Here is a 14,490-nt window from a genome sequence, read left to right on the forward strand (position 1 = left end):
GGAAAGAGTCAAGGCAAAAGAAGAAGCCAGCTGCAGAAGATAAGATAGTTAGATAGCATCTCCAACTCAGTGGACATGAATTTGAGGAAACTCCAGGAGATATAGGGCTTCCCTGGTCGCTCAGATGGTAAAGAATCCGCCTGCAATGCAGGAGACCCAGGTTTGATCCCTGGGTCAGGAAGATCCCCCAGAGAAGGGAATGACTACCTACTCCAGTACTCTTGTCTAGAGAATTTCATGGACAGAGGAGCCTGGTGAGCTATAGTCCATAGGGCCGCAAAGAGTCAGACACGATTCAGTGACTGAACAAGAACAATCTTGTAGGTATATAGACCGTTTGCTGAATGGTTGACTAAATGTAGGAATAACTACAGGAAAACATGGAATTTGGGTTTTAAACAAGAAAGTGTAGCAATAAGAGTCATATTTTAACAGGAAAAATTCACTATACTTAGGATTCAGGGCAGATTTGATGCAGGAGAATCTTAAGGAATAAATTTAGCAAGTTTGTGCTGCAATTCATGAATATTAGAAAATTATGTGATAGAAATATGATTAGAAAACAGTTGTTATGAATAGTTATCAATGAGTTTTTATAAGTCATAACATTAACTTGGTGACTGTTTGGATATCAGGATTATCTAAAGAAAATCCAAAACTGCAACTCTTGTGATATTTTGAAAATGATGATGCCAATGAAGAATATGAGGAAGCTAAATGAAAAAGAGAGGGAAAGGGAAGGGGAAGGAGACAGAGGCAGAGGGGGAAGAACAAAGTGAGGGTGAGGAAGAAGACACTGAAAGATGTTAAATTTCATAAATGTTATTTTGTAATGATAAGCTTATCCACTGAAAATATCCATCAGGCAACTAAAATAAGGAGTAGAATTGAGGTGGACAGAATAGGAAAAACAGATTTTTGAAAGCTTTATAAATAAAGATGACAATTGAAGTCAGAAGTGATGAAATGTCTATGGAAAGGAATATTTAATGAAAAAGAAGGCTCATTAGGATCCAACAAAATTACAAAAAGAAAAATTTGGCAATTTTAACACATCCTTCTTTCTTTTTCATGAAAGATGATTATAAACTAAGCTAAAGGGGTTTTTTTGACAAAATGTGTCTCAATGTCATCACAGGACTTAGAGACTCTCCCAAGCTATTTTGGAACAAATGGATATGACAATGTCATCTGCGTAAAGGTAAAGTTAGAACAACTTACCAAGTTGAACAACTAACTGCATCGAAAGTTTTGCTGCTGCTAAAAATCCAACTTGATATTATGCTTCATTTAACAAAAGTATAGTGCTCTGGGGTTGGTGACACCATTACTCGGAAGACGACGTTCAGTACTGAACTCTACATATTAAGCAGAATAAAAAAGCAGGAAACAGACTAGAGGACAGCAAACAGAATGGAAATTAAACTATATAAAGAATGGCTGGGAAACGAGCACTAAGTAACCTGATGAGAAGGCTGAAAGAACCCACGATCTTTATCCTCAAATATCTTAAGCACAATTTCATTAAGTAGAAGAGGGTATAGATTTGTTCCAGAGAGATGATCTTGGTCCACTAGAGTACAGAAATATCAATAACCTCAGATATGCAGATGACACCACCCTTATGGCAGAAAGTGAAGAGGAACTCAAAAGCCTCTTGATGAGAGTGAAAGTGGAGAGTGTAAAAGTTGGCTTAAAGCTCAACATTCAGAAAACGAAGATCATGGCATCTGGTCCCATCACTTCATGGGAAATAGATGGGGAAACAATGTCAGACTTTATTTTTTTTTTTGGCTCCAAAATCACTGCAGATGGTGACTGCAGCCATGAAATTAAAAGACGCTTACTCCTTGGAAGGAAAGTTATGACCAACCTAGATAGCACATTCAAAAGCAGAGACATTACTTTGCCAACAAAGGTCTGTCTAGTCAAGGTTATGGCTTTTCCAGTGGTCATGTACAGATGTGAGAGTTGGACTGTGAAGAAAGCTGAGCGCCAAAGAATTGATGCTTTTGAACTGTGGTGTTGGAGAAGACTCTTGAGAGTCCCTTGGACTGCAAGGAGATCCAACCAGTCCATTCTGAAGGAGATCAGCCCTAGGATTTCTTTGGAAGGAATGATGCTAAAGCTGAAACTCCAGTACTTTGGCCACCTCATGTGAAGAGTTGACTCTTTGGAAAGCACTCTGATGCTGGGAGGGATGGGGGCAGAAGGAGAAGGGGACAACAGAGGATGAGATGGCTGGATGGCATCACTGACTCGTGGACGTGAGTCTGAGTGAACTGGGGGAGTTGGTGATGGACAGGGAGGCCATGCTGCGATTCATGGGGTCGCAAAGAGTTGGACACAACTGAGCGACTGAACTGAACTGAACTGAGAGTACAGAAATGAAAAATTTTAAACTCAAAACAAGAAGTAACATTTTAATAACTAAAAGCTGTCCTAGTAGAACAGCTTGCATGGTGATGAGCTTTATAATACTGAAACAATGAAGCAGAATACATCAGTGGTTCTCAAGAGTTATGCTAAAAAAATTTAGGTTCATGGGCCCCACTGCTGATGGTTCTAATTCAATATATTTGGATGAGGGGTTGCTCATCTTTAATTCTTTTGAATTTTTATTGTATTCTAATACACTGCTAGTTTTAAGAAACAGCATGCTACAAAGATTTATGGAAAGCATACTACAATATAAGGCACCATTCTAGGCATGGTTTGGCATGACATACTAAGGTAAAAAATTTGATCACTATTGTTAAGAAACTTAAAATATTATTGGTGAGACACATATGCACAAAACTAAAAGGAATTTAAAGCAGGCACAGGCACCTTTTATGATCACAGACAAAAGGTACTTACATTAGTAACTGGTTCATTAATTATATCTGACGAGGTGATAATAAATCTGCTCATACGATTTGGTTAAGAAGTAGGATTAAATAAGGTTTTTCTAACCCTCATTCCAGAGATAAACTGAGGGCCAAAGGCTTGGCAAATATGAAGGAAAGTAGTTGGAATGTAAAAGAAAAGTAATTGGAGTGTAATGTAAAAACAAAGAAAAAAATCAGGGTAGACCATGGAAGAGGAAACTCAACTATTTTCTTTTTCTTTCTTTCCTTCCTTTTAAAGCAGCCCTGAGATAATTCTCAGCTGTACATATACACTTATATGTGCACATGCTAACAATCTAATGTTTTGGAGGATAAAGACTCCTGAGAACAGGTGAGGGGATTGTTTACTGTGATTCTTTCTTTTAAGAATCCTTGCAAATTAAATGTGAATGGTGAAAGGTAATGACAGCATGTTTAAATATCTTTCAGGTTTCAGAGGTTGTAGGATATCAATGTAGGCAAGATGAAGCAAAATGAAAAAAAAGAGGCCAAGGGATTTTACATGACAAAGGGCTATTTTTAGTGACTCCTGGTAGAGCAGTTTGGGACCATCTGGAGGCTACCGGACAAACTTTAAAGGTTAAAGAGAGAATGATAATGTGATGAACAGAGTAGGAATAGACGACTTCTTTGGGTCTTTGCAGTCAAGGAAAAACAGAAGCAGGGAACATGTGTGGCACTGTACTGATATTCTGGAAAATAAAAATGTAGAAGACGCCTGTCCACATTAAACTTGAGACTATGAAACAATAAAATAAATATACTTGAAACAGGCAAAGTAACTTGGTAATTGTGATAAAATTATCATTAAAAAATCTCAAAATACAGGAACAGACCTAAGCTACTTTGTTTCAGGTAACAACTCAAATACATCTAAACTGATCCTAAGAAACACTTTTGAGATTCTTTTACCAGAAAAAAGATACAAAAATTTTTTGGAAGACTTTTATTTTAAATCACCATCTAAGTTAATTATCAAAAAAATTCAGAAACTTTATGGAGCACCTACTCTTGCTGCAAAGCACAATTCTAGGTGCTGACAGGGAAAAAAGGTAAGGAAAAAGTGTGAGGAGACATACATGCAAACTATCCCAGGGTAATGGAAAAGATACTACAAATGGAAAGAAAAGCAACAGTCCTAAGGGGTCAATTTTTACTCTGAAGAACTGACAAAATCTTCAAAATGAGGGGGACATAATTTACATTTTAAACCCACGTGATTATCTGAAATTATTTCTTATGAACATATACTCACCTGAGACTTCAGTTTCTCTCTTTCAGCAGCATCTTTTAGTTGTTGAATTCCAAATTTAATTTTTTGGATTTCTTGATTAATTGTGGTTACTCGCTCATAGACAGCACCTCTTTTTTCTTGAACTTTATTACAGTCTCTAAAGGAAAAGAGACGGGTGAAATTATAATTCCACTTAAGCATTTAAACAGTCAAACATTAAATCTAATTTTGATTCCAAAGAGAGTATTTGTATCAATATTTGGCTGACACACCTACATCTCAAGATTTAAAAGCAAGCAGATGAGAATCACAAGGTGGTGCTATAATCAGGAAGAGTAAGCTCTTCCACACAAAGCTGTTATTTAAAAATGAGATTTTTAAGTCACCTCTCCCAGCTGCACTCACTCTTGACTCTTGGTGGGAGTGTGAATTAATACAACTTTCCTGCAAGGCAAGTGACAAATTAAAACCAGGTTCTGCCCTTTTTCTTCATCTGCATGAGGAAAAGGAAAGGAAATCTTCAGACCATCCTAATATACCTTTTACAAACTGAAATAGTGTCATCTCATAGACATATCTGGGGCATTTATTCTAAAAACACATTTTTAGAACTGATGGGAAGAAGATTCTACCAATGAAACATCCAAACATACTAGCCAACAACCACGGTGACAAAATTCTCGCAAAGTACTTGGTACTTAAAAAGTAAGACTTTTTCTCAAAATATGCTATAATGCTCTAGACTAGCTGAACAATAACATGAACTAGTTGATTTATCCTAATACAACTCTGGCTCGCTGGCTCTGAAGTGTACTGAAATAAGCAATAGCACTAGAACCCTTCTAACGAATTATGCAAAGGATTCAGAATTGTGATTATCAGGAAAATAAATTAAAAAAACTAATACCTAAAACATCTCTATACATTTAGATGTAGTAGCATTATGAGTCATAACTAACTGCTTTAGTCACCTAAACATGGAATACCTTTTTGAAATTAGAGAAGGTTTGGAATCTTAAGGAAAATAAAATGAATTAGGCTTTTCTAATTACTTTCTAATACATTAAATTGAAAATAAGTTCATACTCAATCACTGTGCGTTTGTACTGCTTGACATCCTCATGCTTCTTATTTATTCTGAACTGTGCTGTGGCAAGTTTTTCCTTCTTTGCAATCATCAGTCTTTTAAAGGAATTTTCCTCAGTCTTCAATTTCTTCAATTCTGACTCATCACTTTCAATTTGGTCCTCCAAGTTCAGGCTCTATATTTTATGAGATGAATTTAAAGTCAATACAACAAATTAGAATTTACAAACAAACGACTGTCTTCGAGGATGAAACTGAAAATACAATTTCAAAATGTGATAAAACTAGAGAAGTGTGTTTATCACGTCATTTTATCAGCAAGGGCCAGAGCAGAGGAACATATCAAGATCAGCCAACAGGCTAGGTTTCAGGAGGCGAGGGTCTGAATTAAAGGAGCAGGAAGAAAGAGGAAAGGGTAGACCCCAGAAACAATTCAAAGCAGTAGATCTCAATCTCTTTCTTTTTTTTTTTTTTTTTGCTGACTCTTGATGGGAGAAAAGGGAAGTATGCAATTGGGAAAGAATATCCCAGACAATCTCACCTTCCAGCGCCTTCTTCCCTCAAAAGAGAAATCTTTCATCAAAGTCTATGTTAGTGATCCTGGGGACAGTTTGGATTGGGATGATGAAGTGAAAAGGATTTTCAAGTTTCTAGCCTGAGAAACTTTAAACATGTTGGCGTTAGTGGTCCATCGTCGCTCAGGGCAGGGTCTGTATCATGAACCTTAAATCTCTTTATATATCCTAGCTACAGTGTTAGGCACTAAGTTGGGACTTTATACTTACTGACTAGAAGATCATTTCCAACTGTCAGAACGAGTTTAAAATTCCATGACTTTTCCCCAAAATACACATGGCAATACGCTATGTTAATTAATTTATTATTCATTTCATCTGAAGGTAACGATGGGTCTATTACTGCTATGTTTAAAAAGAATAGTGTTTTATTCCTGAGCATACATTGCCACATCTATTATACTGTAGGATGATCCTGCTTTTCGGTAAGAAAATAGCAACTTTCTGTAAAAGCAAACCCGAGGGACTATAGTAAACTATTATATAATAAAAAGACATAAAAATTCCACACAGTACAAACCTCCTTTAAGATAGTGGTTAATTTTTCTCTATTATCTGCAAGGTCCTGTATTTTCTTTTGATATAACTGTACTTCCAGCTGACATGAAGGCAGGCAGTCAACAGAGTCTCGATAGATTTCATATTTTTCCATTACTTCTTGCTTTGAAAGAAAAAAAAAATACAGAAACCAGTTTGACATTCTCCTTTATGAAACTGCAGTAATGTCAATTCATTTGCTCTTAATTTCTGTACTTAATACTGAAAGCTTAAGAGCAAAGAACAATTAAGTTTCTAGGTCAGTAACAAAGCACTATTACTGACACGTGTCTAAGCACATATAATTAGGCTTCCTAATTGTTAAATACCCTTGAACAAAGAAAACATACCATAATTTTACTAAACCACTCATTGAAGTACCTTCCAAAGGTTATTCGTAATGATCTTAAAAGAGTTCATTTCTGCTAATACTCAAACTACTCCCAACTACTCCTGTGCAATTATATTACCAATTACAATCTTCCTATTCATCTGTATAACTATTACTACAAGTAATTATTTCAAAAAGATTAATTCTTCTAAAATTAGGAAATGAGCACATGTTTACCACAAGCACTGCAATAATACAAAGGCTTCTTTCCGAGTCTAACCCTTCTTCCCACTTCATTAACCAGCTGGATTTTGTCTTCAGTGAAATGCTTAATCATAGCACTGCTCATTTTTCCATTAAGCTGTCTTTTTCCTACTAATTTGTAAATACTCTTTTGTATCTTTGCATATCATGGATATAATAATCCCTTTACCTATCATATGTGTTATATATATGTTTCACAGGTCTACTTTTTTCTGCAGCTTTTGGATTTTCAATTTTAATTTAAAAATTCTATCCAAGATAATATTAATGTTCACCTAAAACTGTTAAATTTTCAATCCAATTAGAATTTATCTTTGTAAATGGTACAAGGTACAGACCCAACTTGCTTTTCTTCTAGATGAACAGCCAATTGAACCAAAATTGCTTATCAAATAAATAGACCTCAAATACTCAGATCTATTTCTGGGCTCTCAATACTGTTCTATTAATCTTTGTCTATTCTCATGAGATAATTCTCAATTATCAGAAATGACTTAAATAACAAATTCAGAAATAAACCAGAAACTTTTTTTCAATTAATAGTTTTAAAACCTTTCCTCATAAAGGATTCTAAATTGTCTACCCACTTCTCTCCCCTCTTAAATCTACCTCCCACTGTAGCTCATTATCTTTTTTAAACATAAATCATACCATGTTCCAACATCCCCAACTCATAAATTAGCCAATGGTGCACTCCTGCTCTTGTGAAAATCTAGCATCCTGAAAAACCTGCCCGTGGCCTATTTGTCTATCATCATCTCATACCATTTTCCTTCTTATACATCATACTTTCTTCCTTGAATATAACTTCCTCTCTACTACTACCTCATATAATTGGCACATGCTGTTTCCTTTGCCTTGAATGCTCTTCAGAGTATAAATTTACTAAGATAACCTCTGTTCATCCTTCAGATGTAAGCATAAATTTCTACTTCCTTCCCATTTTTACCTCTAACTTTCACAATACTAAACTAGAGTACTCTCATTATGCTTTTATTGAAGCACCCTATGCTATTTTTTATTTATTTGTTTCTCTTTTTGGTGCTTAAAAAAAACAACAACACTGTTTTTAGAGCAGTTTTAGGTACACTACAAAATTAAGCAGAAGGTACAGAATTCCCATATACTTCCTGCCTCCATACATGCATATCCTATACTTTTTCATAGTATATAACTTAAAATTATATAACTGATTATAAAATTATCACCATTCTCCCTTAAGATATAGTGACTAAGTCTTATGAGGACAAATCACTTCTGTTTTTGATCACCCAGGGCAAAAAAAAATTTGTTGCATAATTTAAAAAAATGTCTTGAAATTATACTTCTTTTCTTATATCCACTTTAGAGAAGAGCTAAAACTTAGAGACAAGGGCAAAAAGTCTAAGAGGGAGAGATGTATAGATAATTTGGAAATTAGAAAATTAACACATGATTAAACAAGAGTTGTTAAAAAATAAAAGAGGGACAGAAAAGCATTAAAATAAAAAGAAAACTCACTCTGGAATTTTTAAGCTTCTGGACTGTATCTTTCATTTTTTCTTTATAATTCTTAACTTTCTCTGGAGAATCCACAATTTTTGTTTTCAAATTCTCTTGTATTTCTTTCAAAGAAACCACTGACAATTTTAGTTCATTCTGTTGAAAAAACGTTTAAATATATTAGATATAATAATAAAACTAGTGATTTGCCACTATAATAATGGAAAAGAAAAAAGAAAATGGCTCTATTTTTGTTATAGTCAGAACAACATATTAAATTCTGACCATATCACATTCCTGCTTGATGGCTCACATCTGTCTACAGGCCAGAGATCAGGCTCTCTTGTACAACATCATGTAGCTCTTACCTTCCAGTCCAGTGTCATCTTTCACCAGCTTCCTACTATACCCTACAATCTGGTAATTCCAGTCTGCCTTATGTCTGGACAATTACAAGCGATCTCTCTCTGATCTCGGAATACTGCCATCCGATTCCTGTACTGCAAATGAATTTCCATTAACCTCTGAAAATCCTGTTCCTACCTACTCTGTATTCTTTCTATAAACAGTATCATCATGTACGTGATAATTATAATTATGCATTTAATATGTGTTTCTGAATTAACTGAGCAACCTGGGGTTGTGAACAGTTATTTTTGCTCTCCCACAACCCAAATAAAGTAAGAGCACTGAGAAGGTACTCAGTATATGGTTATTGAACTAAAACAAATTTCCTTCTGAATTTCAGACTATCTGGGGAACTGAATGAAGGGTCTCTGAGAACTCTCTTACATAACACAAATTCAGTCCTATGAAAACAGAACAAAATAGCAACAAGTATGTATATGCATCTATACATGTGCATGTAATAGCACAGAAAAAGGACTGGTAAGGCTGGCTGAGAGGAGAGGGTCTTTCATCTCTCTCTCTCTCTATATATATATATATATTTACAACAGGAATGTATTACTGTATTACTTGTATAATTTGTCTAAATTATTAACTAAAAATTTTTTTTAAAGTTCTCACTTTTTCATCAACTAACTCAGAAGCCAAAACTGAATGTTTGAAACAATATATTTGTTATTTTATTATTAGAATTTAGCATACCATGTTATCTACTCTTTTAATACTCTATGGAATTAAAGATCATTTTCCTCATATTAGCACTGACTCTTTATCACTTTTAGTCCCTTCACAAAAATTCTAAAATTTGATATTATATATAACTACAAAGTGATTTTAATATCGATTTAAATGGGACAGAGAAATGAATAAAATTGAACCATAGTCAATACTACTCGATCAAAACATCTGGCAATAAAAAGAGTGATAGAAAAATAAGGAATATATTATACTAAAGTAAGTTTCAGATAGTTATAAAATATAAATATCAAAATAATAGGGAAATCATAAAAGTACAATGAGAAAATATGGAATTAAAAAACTGAGGAATGAGATAGGCCTTTCTATACATAGAATTAAACCCAAATGTAAAAGGCTAGTCTATCAATTTTACTACATAAAAACATGAACCTTCTAATAAGAAAACATGATGAATTTGAAAGACAAATGGAGTTAAAACCCGTAACTCATGGAGGTTTAAAAAAAAGTGAAATTAAAAAGGAACATAAACAGGTAATTCACAAAGAAATAACAACAAACCTCTGAATAGGTGGTCTAAATCACTGAAAATCAAAAAAATCAAAATGAAGATGAGACATTTATTCCTCTATAAGAATGACACAGATTAAAAAGGAAAAAAAAAACATAAAAATATCCAATTTTGACAACAATGCAGAGAAAGGAATACTCTCATATTCTATACTGATATCTTTTTAGAAGTCAGTTGGGCAACATGGGCTAAATTTAAGTGTAATTCTCTTTAGCCCCAAAACCCTACATTTAGGAATCTACTAAGATAAAAAGCAGCCTGGTGGGCAAATATACATGTACATATACATGTGTGTAGCACACGTATGCTATTGTTCAATAGCAAAAAAGTTAGAAGCAATGTGAATGTCTATCAATAGGACACAGGATCGACATTAAGGTGCAGTTATCAAAATAATGGAGATCTATATAGATATGATAACTATTTATACTATAAAGTGAAACAAAGCAGGTTTGAGTCACATAGAGTATAATATCATTTATGTAAAATTACAAATATATATGTATATTTGCTTAGAGAAATGTAATCTGTGACATGTATCTGATTGGTGAATTTGCAGGTGATTTTTACTTTTGTCATGCATTTCTGTGTTTCTGTATTTTTTAAAACAATAGTCATCTATTCTATTGGAAAAAGTTAAATTAGCTTCACTTAAAGGGAAGAAAGAGAGAAACATTTAATAATAATGCACAGTTAAAATACTCCTACACACAAGATTCAAACCTTAAATGCTAGTTAAATGAAAAGATGCTTACCAAACGCTTGGTTTTCTCTGAAATATCTGATTTCTTTTGTGAATTTCCCTCTTGCAGCACTATCTAGGGAAAAAAGCAAACAACTATTTTACAGTGATTGAAACAGATTTAAATTTAGTCAATGCTTTTTCACAAAACAGAAGTCAGAAAGTAGAGGAATTAAACAGATTAGACCAGATAATTCTCAAACTTTCTCTGTTCATTATGACCCTAAGGCCATAATAAATCCCTAACAGATCCTTTATTGGGTCATTAAATTCAAATAACTGAGTATTTATGTCCTAACAACTTAGTAGCCCCTTGAAAAAGTAATACATGCAAATTGAAAGAAAAATACTATTTTTATTTTATTCTTAAACAGCTACAACTACTTCCAAATTGGATGGGTATGGTATACTGTAAAACTGAGTACTGTACACATCTTAGAACCATGGGTCACAGGCAATTCTCATTTCCTATTGCATGATAATATTCACACAGCACTTGCTTTTTATTATGGCAAAAGCCAAAAACCCAGGTTCAAAAGATATGAAAGGAAGGTAACACGAGTTCTTGTTGAAACTGTGAACCGCCTTGAGCTAGATATTCAAGCAGTGTATGACAGATGCTGAATGTTGTTTTCCTTTAAAATTTAAAATATCCTGAAGCACCCTTGAGGGCTTGCTGTAGCACCCAGGGTGCCTCGGTGCACAATTTACAAACATCAGGATTAGATACAGAAAAAAATCTTAATTCTAGTCAACAAGATAGCATATACCCTTGACACCATCAATACTTAAAATTCTGTTGACCTGGACAACAGAAATATATATTTATTGTAAGGTGAACAATATATCCTATTTGTTTAGTAACTGGAAGTAATGTGCTGTTGGCCCCTCCATATCACATATACAAAAAACTTTTGAAAAAGATTTAAGATGTCTAACAATAGACACCGTTTTAATTTATTATTTTTATATACGTAAATATATATAAAAGATATATTATTATTATTATTTAATTGGAGGATAATTACTGTACAATATTGTGATGGTTTCTGCCATACACCAGTCTGAATCGGCCATAGGTATACGTGTGCCCCTCCATCCCAAACCCCCTCATTTCCGTCTCCACCCCATCCCTCCAGGCTGGATACCCGGGCACCAGGTTTGGGTACCCTGCTTAGATACCGTTTTTTGACGAAACTCTTGATTCAGCGATTGCTGCAGCTCCTGAATGTCATCTGAAAGCTGCTTGAACTCTGCCTGCTCTTCAACTGGAACAGAACTGAACACAGCAAAGTAAGTTAAAATAAGATGTATCAAGTTCTTAACCTAGAAAGTCCAAAAAAGGTCTCTGCTCTTCAACAACTTAAGTGAAAAAAAACTATCTGCTTTCATGTTTCTGAATTCTCATCCTTCCACATGACAATAATTTAAAATCCATGACCTGGACTCTGTGATCCAGCAAAAATAAAAATCAGATGAGCTCTAAATTTCTGCCACCAATCTATGTATGGACTCATCTGCATACACATCTACCCTAACTCCACTCCTAATTTTAGTGCTGAGTCCATCTTTCTGTGGCTCTCACTTCCTCACATCTCTCTACTGTATCATCCATTTGTTTTGCTCCACAAATCCTTCCTAAGAGCACTTTCACATGTTCTAGTCTCTTCCATATGAATGCTCTCAACTTTAGTTTTTGATATGTGATATGTGGTATAGAATTGTTACTTTAATTTTCATTTCCTTGACTGCTATTGAGTTTAATGATTTTTACATATTTTTAATTAGTATTTGCACTTAATCCTCTGTAAATTCCTTGCCCATTTTTAAAATTATATTTTCCCATCAGTTTGTAGTTCTGTATTTTAGGAATACTACATGGGCATTATTAGAGATTGAAACGCTTTGCTGCAAATGTTGCAAATTTCACTTCCAGTTTGCCATTTCTCTTGTGACTTGGTTTATCATAAATTTTGTTGTTGTTCAGTCATTAAGTCATGTCCAACTCTTTGGGAGCCCCTGGACTGTAGAAAGCCAGGCTCCTCTGTTCTCTACTGTCTCTTGGAGTTTGCTCAAATTCACGTCCATTGAGTCCGTGATGCTAGCCATCTCATTCCCTACCATCCCCTTCTCCTTTTGCTTCAATCTTTCTGAGCATCAGTCTTCCATGAACTGACTCTTCGCATCATGTGACCAAAGTGTTGGAACTTCAGCTTCAGTCATTCCAATGAATATTTGGGGTTGATTTCCTTGACTCGTTTGATCTCTTTGCAGTCCAAGGAACTCTCAAGAGTCTTCTCTAGCACCATAATTTGAAAGCATCAATTCTTCGGTGCTCAGCTTTCTTTATGGCCCAACTCTCACATTCATACATGACTACTGGAAAAAACACAGCTTTGACTTTACAAACATTTCTCGGCAAAGTGATGTCTTTGCTTTTTAATACTCTGTCTAGTTTGTCATAGCTTTCCTTCTAAGGAACAAACATCTTTTAATAACATGGCTGCAGTCACCATCCACAGTGATTTTGGAGCCCAAGAAAATAAAGTCTGTCATTGCTCCCACTTTTCCTCTTCTATTTGAAATCAAGTGATGGGGTCAGATGCCATAACGTTTTAAATGTTGAGTTTTAAGCCAGCTTTTTCACTCTCCTCTTTCACCCTTGTCAACAGGCTCTTTAGTTCTTCTTTACTTTCTGCCATTATAGTCATATTATCTGGATATCTGAGGTTGTTGATATTTGAACACTGTACAAATCTGCCATCTTAAATTTTATTATTGGCCTCCTACTCCCAGTCTTTTCAGTTTACTGCTGTCTCTAACCTCCCTGGTGGCCCGGACGGTAAAGCATCTGCTACAATGCGGGAGAGCCGGGTTCAATCCCTGGGTCGGGAAGATCCCCTGGAGAAGGAAATGGGCTGTCTCTAAAGGCAATTTATGCCAGAGCAGGCTAAAAACAAAGTTTTTAACTGAAACAGAAAAACCCAAAACATCAACATATTAGAAGGGATAAAAAAATTCTTTTGTTCAAAATCAATATATATAAAGCCAAGAATTATAACCCTTGAATGATTTCTTCTCCTATCTGACCTTTAAGTCAAAACAAAACAAACTAAACAATAAACCTCTGTTGAAGGAATAAAAATTTTAAAGAATTAACTGATCTGAAGGAAGAAAGAGAATCCTGTCAGTTACTACTTACACATAAGATAAATACCACTAGATATAATTTAGGAGAGTTGGTTAATGGCTCTAAACATGTCTGGCTAATGCACTAACAACAAGAAAAGAAATAAAAGAATACACTATGTGTATATTAAGAGTTAAAGGAAGCACACACTAGTTTTTCTTCTTCAAAAAAGGTCAACTTAATTAAACACTCTATTTAGTAAGGAAGATAAAAGAGATGAAGTAGACTGTAGATTGTAAAATACTCTACCTTCATTTTGCATTTTGAAATTGCATTTTATTTGTAAATTTCCTACTTACTCAAGTCTCTCCAATTTCATTAATGCCTCCTGGTGTGCAGTATTTAACTGCTGCATTTTGTCCACAGAAGATTTCTATTAAAGCAATTTTAACAATTTAATATCAACATTTTTCAACATAATCAGTGATGTGTTTAAAAAATATCCACCAGTACTTGCACACTCTACAACTTTCACCATGAGAA

General features: G+C 34.6%; 1 protein-coding gene and 1 long non-coding RNA gene across 3 annotated transcripts in view; one reads left to right on the plus strand and one right to left on the minus strand.

Annotated features, from left to right (window-relative positions):
• Positions 1–14,490, minus strand: part of NUF2 (NUF2 component of NDC80 kinetochore complex) — a 40,504-nt gene that overhangs the window by 6,425 nt on the left and 19,589 nt on the right. For both annotated transcript variants that reach the window (XM_061399917.1, XM_061399928.1), the window contains exons 7-13: positions 14,307–14,380; positions 12,000–12,096; positions 10,831–10,893; positions 8,419–8,556; positions 6,307–6,447; positions 5,212–5,387; positions 4,147–4,282 (exon numbers count right to left, since the gene is read on the minus strand). In XM_061399917.1, coding sequence (XP_061255901.1) covers positions 4,147–4,282; positions 5,212–5,387; positions 6,307–6,447; positions 8,419–8,556; positions 10,831–10,893; positions 12,000–12,096; positions 14,307–14,380 — 825 coding nt within the window. The remainder of the gene's footprint in view (positions 1–4,146; positions 4,283–5,211; positions 5,388–6,306; positions 6,448–8,418; positions 8,557–10,830; positions 10,894–11,999; positions 12,097–14,306; positions 14,381–14,490) is intronic.
• The window catches only part of LOC133237661 (uncharacterized), a 42,464-nt gene that overhangs the window by 2,190 nt on the left and 25,784 nt on the right, over positions 1–14,490 (plus strand). The window lies entirely within an intron of this gene.

The sequence above is a fragment of the Bos javanicus genome, chromosome 3 (genome assembly GCF_032452875.1).
Source record: "Bos javanicus breed banteng chromosome 3, ARS-OSU_banteng_1.0, whole genome shotgun sequence".
Taxonomy (NCBI): domain Eukaryota; kingdom Metazoa; phylum Chordata; class Mammalia; order Artiodactyla; family Bovidae; genus Bos; species Bos javanicus.